This window comes from Thunnus maccoyii, chromosome 5 (assembly GCF_910596095.1).
Source record: "Thunnus maccoyii chromosome 5, fThuMac1.1, whole genome shotgun sequence".
Classification (NCBI taxonomy): Eukaryota; Metazoa; Chordata; class Actinopteri; order Scombriformes; family Scombridae; genus Thunnus; species Thunnus maccoyii.
The window spans coordinates 8,476,812-8,496,318 of NC_056537.1; the positions used below are offsets into that span (position 1 = coordinate 8,476,812).

General features: G+C 39.5%; 1 protein-coding gene across 7 annotated transcripts; it reads left to right on the forward strand.

Annotated features, from left to right (window-relative positions):
• Positions 1–2,959: 2,959 nt before the first annotated feature.
• Positions 2,960–16,380, forward strand: hapln3 (hyaluronan and proteoglycan link protein 3). 7 transcript variants are annotated; one of them, XM_042410580.1, is made up of 6 exons: positions 2,960–2,977; positions 8,608–8,784; positions 9,569–9,712; positions 11,145–11,543; positions 14,314–14,616; positions 14,704–16,380. In XM_042410580.1, the coding sequence occupies exons 3-6, from the start codon at positions 9,580–9,582 to the stop codon at positions 14,979–14,981; spliced, it is 1,113 nt and encodes a 370-aa protein (XP_042266514.1). In that variant the 5' UTR covers positions 2,960–2,977; positions 8,608–8,784; positions 9,569–9,579; the 3' UTR covers positions 14,982–16,380. The 7 variants fall into 7 exon arrangements, with proteins under 7 accessions (XP_042266514.1, XP_042266515.1, XP_042266511.1 ...); XM_042410581.1 differs by lacking the exon at positions 2,960–2,977 and adding an exon at positions 3,812–4,130 and having other exon boundaries at positions 8,605–8,784; positions 9,569–9,700; XM_042410577.1 differs by lacking the exon at positions 2,960–2,977 and adding an exon at positions 3,813–4,130 and having other exon boundaries at positions 8,605–8,784; positions 9,566–9,712.
• The last annotated feature ends 3,127 nt before the right edge of the window (positions 16,381–19,507 follow it).

A 19,507-nucleotide genomic window follows, 5' to 3' on the forward strand; every position in this document is an offset into this window, starting at 1 on the left:
TAACAGACCAGCTGTTTTTCCTCTGAAGGACCTAATGACGGCTTTCTCCTCTGTGTCCCCTTCTAATAAAACTCTCCAAATCTCCATCATGTCTTCCCCTTATTGTCTTTTCTCAGCTAGCAGAGAGATGATTATTTTGTTTCTATATATTGCTCCTTTAAATTACACTAATTTCTCATGGTTGGGTTCCCACCTTGTGTACTTCTCTAATGCGGCATTATTGCCTTTTTATTTCCTGCGTGCGTCCTTGCACTGCCAGATTTTGCTTTAATTAGGTGACCCTTGAATCAAGTTTTAATAATCTTGAATAATTTCATTTTGTTGCTTCCTAAAAAATCATTTGAAAAACGACTCACACTGTCACGACAAACATTTATATAAGACAATTGGATGGGTATTACTGAATTACATAATTATCACTAAATACTAAATAATAGAATGAATTGAGATTCATTTAAATCACTAAAAATTAAATGTTAATACTCCTCATTTTTGTTATTAGAAACCAAATTTTGTAAGTACTGATCAATAAATCATCATTCTTTGTCCTAAACTTTTATGTACGTAGGCTTTTGAAATAAAATACTTTAAAATATTTATGTCTTACACCCTGTAAGCAATTACACATCCCTAAATAGAATTAAAAGGCGCTTTGTTCCTGTATCACAGGCCTAAAGAACTACAGGATCTTAAAAACTATGAAGACAATCATGTGAAATGACAACTTTACGTCACTTGTATTTCTAGTTCAGGAGTTTGAGGTGTTGAGTTGATTTTATCCAAACCAAGCCATCAACAGAAGCATTAAAAACAAAGCTGCTACACTTGAAAGAGGATATTAACCAATGTTTTTTTTTTTTTTGTAAATTGCATATTTCCCAGAGTTGTCTTTGTAGATGCTGTGAATTTGATCTGACCGGTTGCATCTCCATCAGCTCTGTGCAGGGCTTCTCCCTCTTTGGTTTCCTGGTATGACAGCTGGACAGGGATGGATGGAGGCACGGGGCCAAAGCAGGCAGGAAACTGGAGGCACCACAGTGGATTTAAACAGGAAGGATCCAGTCCTTGAAAACAACTATAAGCTATTTTAGATCAGGTAGGTTCTATACCAACACAGACCACAGACATCTCCAGAGACGTCATGTAAACGAGGGGAAAACATGTGATTTCTTCTTAAATGAATGTTTGAAACTGCTGATTTGACCCGTGATGACGGGCTTTTACATCATGATGTCCATGACTACACCCCTTATTTGGCATTTTGTACGTTTAGTTAGTGCTAAACTTACATCACTAGGTAACAAAAACATGGAAAATTGTAGTGTTTATTTTTTATTACAGCTCATTTTACCCTCTATCTTTTAATCAAGTTGGAAACTGTCACCCGGAGCCCTGCAGTTCACTCTCCTGTTGGTCTATTATTGAAGCTTTCCTCTCTAATCATTTCAGTCACATTTAAACCACACACACACACACACACACACACAAGTTTATGCAGCTATCCTTATTAGGACATTGCATTGACTTCCATTCATTCTTGACAGCCTAACCAAACCTTAATCCTAACCTTAACCATAACCAATTCATGCCCTGAGAGAAAACAAACAAACACACACACACACACACATTTAGTGACTAACCATCCTTTCTGTCATGAGGAGTCTCTAATGACAGTGTGTGACTGCACATACTGACACAATCAGCTGCTTGGCTCTTCAGTCAAACCGCACAAATGTAAACACACACAGTCACGTCTTCTTTCATGTCGCCTCTCTGGGCTCCAGTGTCCAAGCTCTGCGCGCCTCTCTGGGCCTGAATGTTGCTGCCTTGCAGAAATTACACCCCTCCAACATCGCAGTCACCCAGCAGTTCACAGGGGCTGCTGGTATTTGAGGCCCCAGGCCAAAACCTTTCATCTACGAGCTTTGGGAAGAGCACCGGTTTGGTGTCTTCAAACGCACTGGGAGATAATGGCTTGGAGACACAAAGGGAGGTGAAACGACTGAGAGCGGGGGCTGCAGTCACACAGACGTTAAGGGGAGGTTTGAGCGTTTTAGGAGCTTGTTTTATTAATGAGATGAATTGTGCTTCCTCTTAAAATTTTATGAAGTTTAATTTAATTTGGGTCATACTTGTGATCTGGAAGGTACACTGCATTCTGTCTTGTTACCAGTTTACAGTCTAACACTTGAAAAAATAATGAGCCTCTTAAAAACTTGGATCATAATCTTGAAACATATTTGAAGCTGCTTTTTTGTCATAGTAGCGGTGCGGCTCTCAATGACCTCAATGGTGATCTGTCAGTCAGTTGGTTGGTTGGTTCACCACTTTGGTCTAAAGCTGCAACAGTTAGTAAAGCAATAGTTGTTCAGCAGAAAATTAATTGCAACTATTGAATAATTGTTATAACTATTAATATTTGCTGGTTGCAGATTCACAAATGTGAAGATTTGAGACTTTTCTGTGTCATACATGATAGTAAACTGAATATCTTTGTATTTTGGACTGTTGATCATTTCATAGACAAATAAAATGAAAACAACGATTAATCGAGAAAATAACCAATAATGAAAATAATTGTTAGTTGCAGCCCTTCTTTGGTCCAGACTGAAATATCTCAACAATTATCAGACATTTATGGTCCCCAGAGGATGAACCCTAATGACGTTTGTGATCCCTTGATGTTTCTTCCAACATCAGGTTGACATTTTTGGTTTTTAGTGACATGTCTTGACAACTATTGGATGCTTTGCCATAAGATGTGGTGCAGATACCTCTGGTGCCTGAAGGATGAATCCTAATGATTTTGGTGATCCTCTGACTTTTCCTGTACCAGCATGTCTAAATTTTCATGCCCTTTCTGAGATTTCTGCCTCCATTGCAATCCACTGCAATGGAGTTGAATAGACCTCACTGTGGATAGCGCGTTATTGTAGAATAATGATTATTTCTTCAGTAGAAAAGTTTCCCCATGAAAGTGAGTGTGATCTATGGATTATCCATTCACTTCCATCCTATAGGCTCCGTGCACAAGATGGTGTCTATCAACTTCCGGGATGTGAGGGTGTGTACTTCCGGTTTGAGCATTTTCGCACTACTGCTAACAAGAGTTTTGACATCGACACAAAGAGCTAGCTAGTAAGTAAGGATGAGTAGTTTTAAGATTAAAGAAAGGCAATTAGCCTTCCAACGGGTGAGAAAGTCAGCACTACATTGTTGTGTGCCACTTTGTACCAATTCATTGCGGTGTAACTCAGAGATAAGTTTTCATTCCACTGATTCCAAAGAGTGATATTGCCGCTGATTTAAAATAATTGCATTTTCAATACTGTAAGCAGCACCATTGAGACACACATGAGGTTTTATGTGAAATGTCTTTAATTGTTGGATGGATCACCATGAAATTTGTTGCACAAATTGATGTTCCCCTGACTTTTCATCTAGTGCCACCATCAGAATTTTAATTTGTCCAATTTTATGACCAAACACATAAAACAAATGACATTCCCATCAGCTAATGAGCAAACGTTAGCATGCTTACATGCTAAATTCAGATGGTGAACGTCATAGGCTACCTGCTAAACACCAGTCTGTTAAGCTGAAAATATACCTTTGGCGTCCGCGAGTTTGCGAGGGTCCATATGATGTAAATTTCATTATCAGAGGGAGTCTGCTTAGAGGACACGTTCCACACACGCACAGTAGATCTGCATCTACAGGAACACAGTGTTGTGACCCCGCAGACAGTCTGCGCCAATCCACACATACTGCACATGTGTGGAACGCGTCCTCCAAACAGAGCTATAATGCATCCGTGGTATCCGCAGCTGTCCATATATGTGTCTGTTCGGGAGTATAAATGAGGCTTTACGTGTCATTTACGCCACGGATACCACGGATGGGTAGTTGTTGTGTTTATACTACCTTCTGGAGTCCACTTGGAGGACGCATTCCACACATGTGCGGTAGATCGCCATCTACAGGAACACAGCGTTGTGACAGCAGACTGGTGCGGACAGGTCCACATGGACACAACAAATTGCAGGTTTGTCCCCACAGAGCCTACGCGTACGCCCTCTGATGACAAAATTTACATCACGTGGACCCAGATCCTCACATATTGGCGGAAGGTATAATTTCAGCTTTAGAGTTGTCATTGTGAGTATCTTAGCATGTTGATGTTAGCATTTCGCTCAAAGCACCTCTGTGCCTAAAGCCTCACAGAGCTGTCAGCATGGCTGTAGACTTGTGATGGTTTATGGGTTAAAAAGGAAATCCCAGGCAAGGAAGGAAGCCCTTTTTTTAAACCCATCATAAATATTTACTTTCATCAGCACATATTTTAGATGTTAATGAGGAATTGAAGGGAAGTGGTTGAAGAGGGAGTGAACATGAAGGGTTTAACAAAAATAATAAGCTACAATTCCTGACATTCCATGTAGATGACGATGAGTGAACGTGCAAATATGCAAAACCTTTATCCAAACTTAAACCAGAGGTGGTGTCATTCAACCTCTTCTTTGTGACATTTGTGAAAATAATGTTTCTGTTTCATGAAACAGCCCAGTAAAGTGAACCTAACATGATATGGCATCATCATCTGAATGTCAACACCCCGTGCATTTGTTGGGAAGAACACAATAGAAATATTTGTTGCTATTTGAGGAGGTACCGTAATCTTCATCTGGATAGACAGATATCAGTGGTGGGTTTGTTGGTGGAAAGAAAGGAAGAACAGAGGCAGGAGGAACAACACAACAGGATGGATACTGAGGGTTAACTTACACAAGGAGTTCAGAGAGCCTTGAGCAAACCACAATTGATGAGATGTTGGTGGTGATCTGGATCAGGGATTTCCGCAATTAGATGATTATCGTTTTTTAGCCGTGACTGTGACATTATTGTAGATAGACTTTTTGCAAGGTCATATAAACTCAAACTGAAGTTCAAATGCCTTTGAGTAAAACAGAAAGTCAGAGAATTGTTCAGCTTTGGTTTGTGCTCTTTTACTACTTTGGAGTTTTTAGCCACATTAGCGGCGCGTCTTAAGGGAAAATGTCTATCCCCCACTCTGGTCCAAACTGAAATATCTCAACAACAATCAGAGGGATTGCCATGCATTAAGGTACAGATGTTCATTATCCTCAGAGGATGAACTCTGGTGATTACTTTTCCTATAGCATCAACAGCAGGTTGAAGTCTTTTACTTAACCAGTCAAATATCTCAACATTTGTTTGATGGATTGGCCTAAAAATGAATTCAGACATTCATGGTTCCCAGAAGATGAAATCTATAGTGACTTTGGTTATCTGATCTTATGATTTTTTGTCTTGATAGCTGTTGTATTGATTGCCATAAAATTTGGTAATGACTTTGGCGATCATCTGACTTTCCTCTTGCACCACAATGAGGTCAGCAAATGCCTCAACAACTGTTAGATGGATTGCCATTAAATTTGGTACAGGCATTTGTGTCCACCTTAGGGTGAATTGTGATCACTTTGGTGATCCTCTGACTTTTCATCTAGTGCTACCATCAGGTCAAAATTTAGTTTTGTCTGTCCTTGTCTTATAACCAAATACCCTCAAAGCCCATCAGCCTCAGCTGTACTTTGTGTTAAGTGCTAATTAGCACTAAACGTTAGGATGCTAACACACTAAACTAAGAGAGTGAACATGGTAAACACTAAACTAGCATGTTAGCATTGTCATTGTGAGTATGAGGCTGCACAGTCTTCTTACACTGGAATCACTACTTGGTTTAATACAACTCCATGTTTCAAAAATGAAGAATATGATGCCAGAAAATTGTGAATATGGTAAATAAACAAATAAAAACACCTAAACAAATTATATGATAAGTATGTGCACCAACCAGCCGTGATTTTTGACCATTAAGGCGATTTAAAGCGATTTACTCTTATATCCTGGTTGTCTTCAGAGGGCTTAGGGCAGCTTTTTCCTCAATAACCCCAACTCCACCACCACACCGCCTGCTTCTGAAACAGTGGTCGTCTTGGGTTTCTGTTATCTCGGCAGGGTGTCAGTCAAATCACTGGAAAAACATCAGTGGCTGCAGAACGCTGACCACAGAGGAAAGCATTGCGTGCAGGACTGAGAGAGGTTCAAGACTTTTTGTTTGGGGGGACCCTGCAGTGCTCTGGCAATGTCATGTCTGACAACAATATGTAGAGCACCTCTAGGTTTCAATGTGTGCCAGTGTCAGGAGGGCAGCTTCCATCTGCACCGTCATAACCAGCCTTCAATCGGATATTTGGGCGGTGGCACAGCAGCAGCACATTCTCCAAGGCCCCAGTGGAGAACTGGAACTGCTCTTGTTTTCCGCGATGGCTGCTATTATTTCCGCTAATAACTGAAATATGAGTTTGTGTGGCAATATTTGCTGTGTTACTCGAGGTTGTGGCAAAACAGGGGGCATGAAATATGCTCCGTCAGCCCCAACATACCGGGAATACAGAAGCTGGCAGCCTTTAACTATCCTGCTGCTTAAAAAGAAAAAAAGACTGAATGACTTTTATACTTAACACATGACTATGTTTTGAATTAACCTGTTATATAACTCAGTTATTTGTTTAGAGTAGTTAATACAATGTGCACAAAGGCTTCCTTGGTTTCTGAATCACACAGTATTTCACATTGTGGGGATTTAAGTGACAATTTAAAGCAACTTACAGTGACAAATATGAAAGATGAGGGTGATAATGTTTTTTATTTATTGTTATATATATATATTATTTATATACACTCACGGAGCACTTTATTAGGAACACTTGTGCAATCTAATGCAGTCCAATACAACAGCTCTGCTATAAATTCTACTTTTATGAAGCTTATATGTTTTCATATTATATTGAAAAGTGTTCCTAATATTTTGTCCATCCCATTAACATACATAAAATATTAGGAACACTTTTAAATATAATGCACATGCAAATGGTTCACAGTCAGGTCACACTGAGTTGCATCATCCAGAGAAAAAGCTGCAAAATACACCTGCATTGTAAACTGCTAATGACGATTTTCCTACGCTGTTTTAATGGATTTAAGCCTTTTAAAATTCCCACACGATCACTGTTTGCATAAAACATGCCCACATAAAGCCGCAGCATGTTTAACTAGTATATTTGTACTTTATAACCTCAATAAAAAATGCGCTGACCTAACTTTTATCTGTTATTACACAGCCAAAATGGTCTGTTTCTGTTGAAAAAAGGCCTAGAGAAAGTTTTCAGTTGGGTTTGACCACATTTTTACAGGGATGAGACGGGGTCAAGGAAGAGGTCGGCCGGGTTGACCTGACCCCTTAAATAGAAGTCAGGTTGCATCTGTGCGCAAGATGGGTCGACATGGTCCACCTGTGCTGGTATTTCTATTAGTTTCACTGTTGTCTTTATACATTTTGTTTGTTCTTATATTGGAGAAGGATGAAGTCACTTTAAAAAGTTGTCAGTCTCTTCAAATTGTTCTTCACTTTTTTCATGTTTAGCATTAATTTTGGTGTTTATTTGTTGTATTAGTGTCATTATTATAGTGACAGGTCTCTTAGTGGGGTAATACTGAATCCTTTATGAATCTATTGGCTTAAAAGTCGTCCAATTTAAATATATTGAGTCTAAAAATGGTGAATAAGCCTCTAGACTATCCAAATTGAAGAATGTAAATGCAAAAGCCCCAAAATTACCTCACAAGAATACAAAGCAGAGACCTCATTGTCCTTAATTTGGTTAATTGATTCATTCTGAGTACTGTTGATGATATTGGCTCTGGTGATATTGATTATGGTTTTATTATCAGTATTAATAATGTCATTAATAGCCAAGCTGTAAGCACCAACATGTTTTAAATAACCTACACATTAACCTTTTAACGTTGCAGATCATGCTACTTATTTAAAGTAAACTTAAATAAAATATGGGTGAGTCTATTTAGTGTTAAAAATAGATTAGGTCACTTTTACATGTTGTACTTCATAGTAGTACTAATACTAATACTAATACTTCCAATAGTGTTTTACTGCTAGAAATACTGTATATAGTTAACATTTCTGGACAGAGTAAATACCAATTGTATCTGTATTTGTATTTATTGGTCTTAGTATTGATTACAGTTTTATTGACAGTATTAATATTAGTATTAATATTTGCAATATTAATAACATGATATTGGCACTAGTGATATTGATGATGGTTTTTCTGTCAGAATTAATATTGGTATCAGCATTAAGACTAGTAAAGGTAATGATAGTGATATTGATTATGGTTTTATTGTCAGTATTAATAATTGCAGTATTAAAGGTAATATCGGCACTAGTGATATGTATTATGTTTTTTCTGTCAGAATCAATATTGGTATTAGTATTTGCAGTAGAAAAGATAATATTGGCACTAGTGATATTGATTATGGTTTTTCCTGCCAGTATCAACCATTTTACTGGTGTTGTATTACTTATTGGTACTAGTGATATTGATTATGGTTTTTCTGTCAGAATCAATATTGGTATCCGTATTAGCAGTAGTAAAGATAATATCGGCACTAGTGATATTGATTGAGCCATATTACTGGTGTATTAATTACTGGCACTAGCAGACTGGCTCGTGTCTCTCACACCGTCTGATGAGGGCATCCACGGAGCCTCGTTCACTTCAAAGGGGATGCCTCGTCCGTGACGTCACCGCGCGCTCGAGGGTCTGGTCAGCGGAGAGAGACAGCAGAGGATGAGGAGAGGATGAAGTGAGGACACGCTGGACGGACAGCTGCTTATCTGTGAGTGGTTTTATTTATGGTTCAGACTCTTTCTCATGGACAGAAAGTCAGGAGGCGGAAACTTTTCGGTGATTATTTCATCTTTCAGTCAGACTGCGCGCTTGAATTTAAATGCGATGTGATATTCAGTTATTAAACAGAGAGCACTTTACTTGAAATACAGCTCGTATACTACATAAGGCAGCATAAGAGTGTTAAAAGGACATTAAAAGGACAGTATGATTTAAGCGTAATTTAAAAATGTTTAATTAAGAGATTGAAAAATAGGAAAACTGCATTTTATTAAAGATAAGTGAGGTAAATTCTTGACGTTTTTCCAATGATTTAGCTCTGAAAAAGACTCACAAGTGCAGTTTTCAATTCTGTGCCATTTAATGCATCACAGTGCATTTAATTATAAAATATTTCCGTAACTTCTGGTTGTGAAGATATCATTTTAATCTAGTCTATAAAAATGAACTGATATCCATTTTTTTGTGAATGAAACTATCCAGACTAGTGAAAATTGATTATCTTAACTCCATAAGCACAATTATGTCTCTCCTGAGCCATTAAGTGTGTGTTTTACTGGATTTACCTTTTAATCCGGAGTGGGTGTAATGATCAAGCCCAAAACAAGAGTTGGGGAGTCAATTTTTAAATTTTTATTGATCTATTTGGGCTTGAATTTAGTCGTGGCATTTGTGCCAATAGGCTGTGTTTTCACAGTGTCTCCGTCCTGGTATTTATGATAGTTTTTAGAGGGCAGAGCTGAGTAAAGACTTTTGTATTCTTGTTTTAGCAGATTACAGCATCATGCCCAGTCTATTGTGCCCCCTACTGGCTGTCTGCCTGTACCTGCAGCTGCCCGGTGGCCAGGCCTGGATCCCCGGATACAGCAACGGCTTTCACTACCAGGACATCAGCAACGGGAACGGTAACGGAGAGAGTAGGTCCAGGGGGGGTCTTTTTAAGTGTGTGTGTGTGTGTGTGTGTGTGTGTGTGTGTGTGTGTGTGTGTGTGTGTGTGTGTGTGTGTGTGTGTGTGTGTGTGAGTCACAGATGAGCTACATGCATCATCTGTGTACATCATAACACAGCTGGTGGGAAGGATGTGGATGTGAAGAGAAGTCAGTTATAATTCACGGAGCCCAGGCAGTCAGTGGGGTCATCAAAACAAACTGTGATAGTGACTGATGTGGTTTTCTGTTCCAGTGGGTCATTCATGTGTGTGTTTGGTTTTATTTTGTCCTAAAACAACCTACATATAACACACTGCATATTCACTTACAAAACAAACAAAAACACACAGATTCAATGCAACATAAAACATGGACATGCAGGAAAAACAACAAAATGAAACTATAAACAGCATATTGAACAATCTCAATATTATGAAAAAGATTGAAGCAGCAGGATAAAATCACTAGAATTACATTATCTTAGTGGTCAGAGGTGGAAAGTAGCTAAGTACATTTACTCAAGTACTGTACCTAAGTACACATTTGAGATACTTCCACTTCACTACATTTCAGAGGGAAATATTGTACTTTCTACTCCACTACATTTATTTAACAGCTTTAGTTACTTTCCAGATAAAGATTTGACACAATGGATAATATAACAAGCTTTTAAAATACAACACATTGTTAAAGATGAAACCAGTGGTTTCCAACCTTTTTGACGTCTTACAAAAAGCAGTGTGTAGTCGGGGTCACATTTCAGATGTTTATGAGTTGTTAACAGCTCCACCAAACAGCAATTTTTCCCTCTAAACTTCTCACATGGTTTCATTTCAGTAAATGTTCAAATGATCCAATATTTCACCAAAAATCAAAGATTAGAGAAAAAGTCCAAAAACTGAAAACAGATTTGTGTATCAGAACTTTGTTTTTTCTTCTTTCCTCTCCCATTAATCATCTCACGACCCCTCAGATTTATCTGGTGACCCTTTGGAGGGGTCCAACCCCTACGTTTGGAACCACTAAACTAGTTGACTGTATATATAGTAGTTCAAACTAGCTCCACCTCCAGCAGCTACAACAATAACATGCTGCTGACACACTGATGCTTCAGTATTAATAATCTAATTATGTCATATATTATAATATGTCAGTCAGAAGGAACAAAAAGCTACTTTTACTGCAATACTCAAAGTACATTTTGCTGCTAATACTTATGAACTTTTACTTAAGTATAATTTCTCATGCAGGACTTTTACTTGCAATGAAGTATTTTATATTGCTGTATGTCTTCCACCACTGGTTAAGACCTACTAAAAATCTGTTATTGTAGGTTTAAGCTTCAATTCCCAGTTAAATGAACTCACCTTCTTTTCTGCAAGTTAACAAATGTATTTCTGGCTCTTTGTATCTTTTCCAGTCTACTTCAACGGGGTGCGTCTCCACGTTGAATCCCCGAAGACTTCAGTCTCAGCCACCAGGGGAGGCAGCGTCACCCTCCCCTGTCACTACCACTATGAGCCTGAGCTGCAAGCACCTCGCAAGACCCGGGTCAAATGGTCCTGGCTGCCTGCCAACATCGTCAGTGCACCTGCTTCCCCTGCAGCCTTCGCCAAGGAAACTGATGTGATGGTTGCCATGGGCAACCGCTACCGCAGCTTTGGCAGCTTCCAAGGCCGTGTGCGCCTGCGCCGCACAGCACCGGGCGACATGTCTCTGGTGATCAATGAGCTGCATGTCAACGACACGGGCAGATACCGCTGTGAGGTGATCGACGGCCTGGAGGACGAGAGTGTGACGGTGGACCTGGAGCTGCGGGGTGAGCAGTGGTGGAAAGTAACCAAGTACATTTACTCAAGTACTGTACTTAAGTACATTTTTGAGGTACTTGTACTTTACTTGAGTATTTGATGCCACTTTATACTTCCAGTCCACTACATTTCAAAGGGAAATGTTGTACTTTCTACTCCACTACATTTGTTCTTTCCTCTCCCATTAATCATCTCACGACCTCTCAGATTTATCTAGTGACCCTATGGAGGGATCTGACCCCTAGGTTGGGAACCACTGGACTAAACTAGCTGACTGTATATAAAGTAGTTGAAACTAGCTCCACCTCCAGCAGCTACAACAGTAACATGCTGCTCTAACACTGATGCTTCAGTATTAATAATCTAATGATGTCATATATAATAATATATCAGTCAGAGGGACCAAACCACTACTTTTAATACAATACTTTAACTACATCAAGGTGATGATACTTATGTATTTTAAATGATAAATGGCTGCCTTAATATAGCACTTTACAATATTTCTGCTGCTCACTCACCCATTCACACACACACACACCCGCCATGCAGGGTGCTTGTGAAACCATGTGGAGCAATTTGGGGTTCAGTATTTTGCCCAAGACATGCAGACAGGAAGAGTCGGGGATCGAACCACGACTTTCTGATCAGTGGACGACCCGCTCTACCTCCTGAGCCACAGCCGCCACTTAAGTATGATTTGTCATGCAGGATGTTTACTTGTAATGAGTCTTTTTACATTGCCGTATTGGTACTTTTACTTAAGTAAAGGATCTGAGTACCTCTTGCACTACTGAGTGTGAGAAGTAAGGACTTTAAAGAGTGTGTGAATCTTGGACACTTAACTCATGAGTCAGTTTCAGTGCAGTGAAATGACTGTTGTGTCATTTAATATCCTACAGGGTTTGAGCCAGAATGCTGCAGAAGCCAAAGATGTCATCTCAACTGCCTTTTGATGTTAAAGGGCAAGTTCACAGTTTTTCAGGTCTGTCTTAAAACAACAGTCAGGTGCCCACATGAACCCTGAAAGGGGTTTTCTTCTTCCTCCTGGGGGGCCAAAATCATTTTGTGCAAAAATGCATTTAAAAGTCTATCTGAAGCTTATATGAGGCTTCAGCAGTCTGAGTTAGTCATATCAAGTGGATATCTGCCACATTTACAGTCTGTTTAGCATCAGATTCCCTCTTTGTGTTTTCCTGTTGAGTTGTGGTGGAAGTATAGTAACAAAAAGAGGGACTTTGGCACTAAAAAGACTTTAATGCTGAAAGATATTTTCTTTATTTGACTAATTTGGACAACTTAAGCTTCAGATAAACTTTTAAATACATTTTTGCACAGAAGGAGGACTGTGGATTTCGCCCCCCATCACTTGGTAAGTGTATTATGAAGGGATCTTCTAATGGTCAGTATGATCAGGATGAATGATTACAGCAAGAAAAACCTATTTCAATGTTCATTTGGGCTCCTGACTGTTGTTTTAAGACAGACTTGAAAAATTATGAGCCCATTCTTTAAGTTTTAGAAACAGCCACTGAGAATAAATCAGCTGCAGGTTCATCATTAACATCTTCTCCATGTTACTGAGGATGTCAGACAAGTTCATAAAATAGCTTCTTAATGGCCAAACCAACAATGAATTAATCTACTTACAAGTATTGTATGTATATCCAAAGCCTGATATATCGTTTTCCTCCGTGCTGTAGGCCGCCGTTGTTGTCCAAAAACTATTAAAAACACATCAGTGAGCCACACCACTGCACTGGGTGACATGTTGCTTTGCCACAAAGACTTTGGCTTCGGTAGTTTGTTTAGAATCGCCTCCAAAGACTAACAGAGAACATGTTTTCAGTCTCAGGAGAGTAGTTCAGTGTAAGACAGACCACTGCGCATGTGCAGGAACATGGTTCTGTTTACAGAGCTTCTCTAGCTTGTTTGGCTTGTATCACAACCTCTTGACTTTAAACTGTACATTGCAAATTTCTCAAAAAACTTAAGCACAAAGAAACATTACTCTTTGGAGCCATTTCGAAACAAACTACCATTCCCAAACTTTTTGTGGTGAAGGAACAACATCACCCAGTGCAGCGGTGTGGCTCACTGACATGTTTTTCATAGTTTTTGGACAACACAGCGGGTCTACAGCACAGAGTAGTAGTAGTATTTTTATTCAGTCACCACACACAATACAATAAGTGTAAACAGTTTATACAATATAGAATCTAATGTACAATCAGTGTGAACAATCTAGACAGTATAGACAAAGTCAACAGTCTTTGTATTAAGTAGTGACTGAAAAGGCACAAGCACAAGCATAATGCTTATATATGCATATCAAACGTTCTTATCAATTTAAGCAGAGGAATAAGATATATCAGGCTTTGGATACACACACAATACTTGTAAATAGATCAATTCATTGTTGGTTTGGTCTGCACATGAGATTTGTTGACAATAAGAAAAATATAGAATTCACCAGCCATATCCTTTAAAGTTATTTTTCAGCCATTTACACTGAAAGGAGATTTGCAACATGAACATCAAGTAGTCTGTTTTATTTATTATATACAATTTTAAGATTCTTATAATGTACAATGTTTCTTAATTATTAACTTTTGAAATATAATCACGGGTTTACTTGTTAATCCAGGTATATGTAGAGGTGTATTAAAAAGAGAAGGAGGCCCACTGATGCTGCATATGTACGGGGCCCAGATTATTTTTGTTTATGACCCCACAAACATATAACAAACTCATAATACACTTATCTTCCCTGCACAGGTGTGGTGTTTCCTTACTACTCTCAGAAAGGACGCTACCATTACAACTTCCTGGGGGCCCAACAAGCATGCCAGGATCAGGACGCCGCTCTGGCTACATTTGACCAGCTCTACACAGCATGGGAGGAGGGGCTGGACTGGTGTAACGCTGGCTGGTTGGCTGATGGCACAGTGCAGTATCCAATCACAGTCCCACGTGATGGATGTGGGGGCGTGGACTTAGCTCCTGGTTTGCGCAGCTACGGACAACGGCACCGCCTCCTTCATCGCTACGATGCTTTCTGCTTCGCCGCCTCTGTCAAGGGTCAGTATTGACGTGTGAGTGGATGAACATTTTTTAACCGAAATACTCTTGACAGTCTCATGACATATGATTCTCTCCTGCGTATAGGAGATGTGTACTTCTTAAAGCACCCAACCAGGCTCAACTTCACAGAAGCGGTCGAGGCTTGTGCCAGTAACGGCAGTCAGATTGCCAAAGTGGGCCAGCTGTATGCCGCCTGGATGCTGATGGGGTTAGACCGATGTGACGCCGGCTGGTTGGCTGATAGGAGTGTCCGTTATCCCATCACAAAGGCGCGGGCTAACTGTGGCCCACTTGAACCAGGGGTGCGTAGTTTCGGGTTTCCCCCTCCGTACCAGAAATTTGGCGTCTACTGTTATCGGTAGATGCTCTGACTCGACACAAGACGCAAACAAACCATTCTAACAGCGCGCTGGTTCAAAGCTCTGCTCATGAGGTTAGCATTAGCTGTAGCCAGTTTGTTCATTTCTGAGCTATTTTGAGGTAATTTGGGTTAATTGCTCTCCACCTCCATAACATGTAACATATGTCTCAGTACTGAACTTTACTACAAGTCAACAACTGTTAATCTATGTACATCCGTCAAATGATGCCACTGTCTACACTATATGGCCAGAAGTATGTGGACACTGAACATTATTACACTCATATGTACTTGATGAACATATCATATGCTAATAAAACAGACTTTCTTCAAGGTTTTGGAACCTGGCTGCAGCGATTTGCTCCCGTTCAGCCACATGAGCAGTAATAAAGTTGGGCTGCTGGTGTTGCAACTCATCACTGAGCATGGATGTACTGTCAGGGCGAAACAGGAAAGGGCCTTCGTCAAACTGCCATAAAGTTGTAAGCGCACGATTGTTTATAATATTGTTGTATGTTGTAGTATCCAGATTTTCAAGGAGTCTAATGCAAACCATGAAAAACAGCCTCAGAACAAAATAACACAAAAGTAGTGTGGACAGGAGTGTCCGCATACTATTGGCCATATGGTGTACACTGTAACGTCCCAGCCACAGCAACATCTTACAGAAAAGGGGAACATCCTCCCATAGTTTGTTCTTGGCTTCAGTTATATGTCGTTGGCAAATTTCTACACAATTTACAGAAATAATCAAACACATTTTGCTCATAGTAACTGTTTGGATTTGGAAATTTGATCCACCAGGACTGAGTTTTTTACCAAATCATTCATTTCAGACTTAGGGAAGGTGTTCACACTCAGAAAGATCTTCATATTCAAATTAAGTCACTGCTCTCCAACCATACCTTAATATGTCACGTACCCTGCATTTATATATCATTACAACCACATACTTCTGGGTTAAGTGTTTTGTTAAAAGGCACCTTGATGGTTGAGTGAGTGGAGAGTGTCTCTCATTATTTTCCTTCCAGGTCTTTACAGTTGGTCCACAGCTCACTTAGGTTACTTCCATCACAGATTATTTGTGTTACTACCACTGTGAAATATACAAATGTCTTTGTTTGTCGCCTAAAATGTCTGTGTATCCCACATTATAAAGTATAGTGCATCTCTTTTTCATTTTTTTTAAAAAGGTGATTAAGAGTGGTGCTCTGTGTTGGAGAGATCAGAAGTTATGAGTTGGTATCTGTATCGTTGTAATATTTAAACTACCTTGTTTACACTCATAGTGGAAGAAGAGACAGTGTTTCATTACATACATGTACCTTTTCTTTGTTGTACGTATGTCTATGCGTTTTTGTATTATTTTCTACAAATGAATAAAAACACTACTGTTGATATGTTTTTATATGAGGTACGTTTGTTAGAAGATATTGGATGATTTCGGAACATAGACAATAGAAAAAAGTGCAGTTTAGCAATGCAATATGAGGTTGAGAATGTCATATGAACAACTGGTATGATAATGCTGCGTTCACGACATCTAATCTAACTATAAAGGAAGGAATCTCTGTCTGTCTGTCTGTATGAATGTGTGTCCTTTGCATACGTTCATCCAATCGACTTCACGCTTTGCAAGTGTATTGCTGAGGAACTAAGGAGGTGCAGTGTCGAATTTTGTCCTATTTGGATATGCAACACTTTCAATACTAATAAACTTTGAATAAACAAGTGATCAGCGAGCTGCTCCGCTCTGCAGCAGCGGGACGGGGCTTTTGGACTCTGCGACTGCATGTCATGATCAGAGCTGTACAACCCTGCCATGAGAGAGACAAGGTGGGGGGGGGCATCTCTCTTTCTTTGATAATGTTAAGTGTTAGGCTTTGTTGTCGGTTGTTAGCCATGGAAAGCTTTCTTTGAAACAGAATGAGATAAATGACTGACTAGTCAGTGGTCTGCAGTGTTTTCACGTCACCTTTTAGTATCAGCTCAGCTTGAGAAAGGTTTTTTCACATGGCGTGCTCTAAAAAGAGAAAAGAAGTCAGCTTAAACACAGCTTTTAATCAAGAATGGGCAGACTCTCAGGCTTCTCCCCACAGGCTGTTCAAAACCAGTATGTCTCATATCAGCACAAATCTTTTGAGCAAATATACCCACTCAAATGATCCGAACTGAAGCCACAGAAAATAAACGATCTAAGAGCCCAATATGATCAATCCACCTTATTTTAGGATGCACATTTTTTCAAAAGCTCTTGGTTACGTATTTTATTTTTTGTTGCAGCCTTCATTAAACTTGAAACAAGAAAAGAGTCACCATATCTTAAGTACTGCACTGTGAGCGTTCACGTCACAGGGCAACACGACAGACAGTTGTCTGATTACAAAGGTGGTTGAGTGTGGAATAAAAAAATGTATCCATGATCCTTAGTCAAGTGAATAACATGTTCAGAAACCTCTTTGATGCCCTTTATTGAGAAATATATAACAAATACTTTCCATTAGTTGCTGCAGACCATAAAGCACCACTGGTTTTGTGCTCTCAAGTTGGTGATACAGTTTCACTCACTGTCCAAACAGGAATGCCAGGGTAGAGAGGTGAGATGGGTTACTGACCCATACAGAACAGCCACTGTATGTAAAGTGAACACGCGCCACTCTGTCTGGGCACGATGCACTTTTAGATGAGTGGAATTGAACACGTTGCTACGCCCTCCTGCATCCGGGTGCAAACAGAAGTCCCAGTGATTATATAGCCAGCAGGTTTTATAAACACATCCTATTAACACCTGCTGGCCAAACATGAGTGAAACACACACACACTTACATGTTACATGCACATCAGTTTAGTGCACATGCATGTACTGTGTGACACAAACACGTCACAGATGCATATACACATGCAACCACACGTGTTCCTTGTATACACACAGGGCTACTCTCCCAGTTAACCACACACACACACACACACACACACACATATACAGAGCAGATCTGTTTGCTGAGACTGTAGTGATGAAGGTAGTCGCTGTGGAGGCTGATCAAGGAGCTATTTACTGTGTGTTTTTTTTTCCCGGTCGGGTTCCACAGGAAGGTAAAAACAAACTAAATGGCAGGTTTGTTCCTCTGGCTTGCAGAGTTTACCTCAAATTTAGCAGCTTTAGGGAAAGAACAGAAAATCTCAGTATGTGATTTTCATAATTTACGTAACTTACCGATAAATATCAATAAATGTTAATCCCATCAGTTTAGCACACAATAATTTCACAGAGATGGATGATTCCAAGTTTTATTTGGTACAGCACAGTACAGTATACTGCATGTTCACATCAGGATTCAGGATTTGAACAAAGTCACAACAGAGGTAAAGTCTGTGTGCAACATATTTTGGTTTATAGATATTTCAGTTTGTAGAAGAATCAGTAAATCACCAACACTGACACAGAACCACATCTGTTTTTTTTAGCTCACCGGAGCATCCAAATCGACGTACTTAAGTTCATTCACTTGTACAAAACGTACAAATCTTTGAGCGAGCAAGTCGTTTTGCTTCGTGGCTTCGTCAGGTTCACTTTCATATTCTGTGGTGTGTTTACTGAATTCTGTGTGTCCATGTAAGTGCCAGTTTGACTGTGTGTGGGTGTTTGCTGTTTCAGTGTTTGTGAGAAGTCAGATATGGACACAAGTATCCGCTCTCAGTGTTGAAGTAAATCTTGACCTAAAAAGGTCATGGTCAACATTATATAACCTCCTCTTCCTCCCCAACATCCATTTCTTATCTCATTGTATCTCAAAAACTCATTTTTACTGCTTTCACAGTTTCTTTTTACTTATATTTTTTGTTATTTCTCAAGCTTTAAGAAGTACTTTTCTGATGATAAGACTCTGTCACATGAGACGCAGACAGAAACCTCCACAAATATGTCTGAGGCTTGGATTGAAAAATCCATTTGTGTCTTCTTCTGTTCAGCTGGCTGTCTAACCAGTCATACCCATTAGATAGGTAATTCATAACTGCAATTAACCAGTTAACTGAACTAACAAACAAATACTGTAGGCAACAAATAGGTTGATGATGAATTAATCAAATAATTAAATTGTTTGCTTTGTGTAAGTTATTGACAGATCCTGCTGTTCGGACAATTGTAGTGAGAATATTTACAGTGAGAAAGTCACCAAGCAAACACTGAATCTTAATCATGATCCTCACATGAGGCAGTGCTGACGGAGGTCATGGATTTCTCCTGAGAAGTCACAAATGTAAACCACAACCTGTAAAACAGGGTGTACATCTTTTGCAACAGATGACCCAATGAGGTGGAGATTTTCACTGTCCTGGAGGCTCCTCCTGACAGAAAAGCCAACCAGTTCAGTATCAGGCTGCGGATGTAACTTTTCCTTGTCACATGTCAAGCTGCAGATGAGGATTGTGTTTGTTTTTTTTACTGTTTAAGGTGCGCTGGATTAAAATGATTGGAACAGAAGTGACTGAAGACTCCCAAAAGTGCATGAGTGCTGACTATTTCAA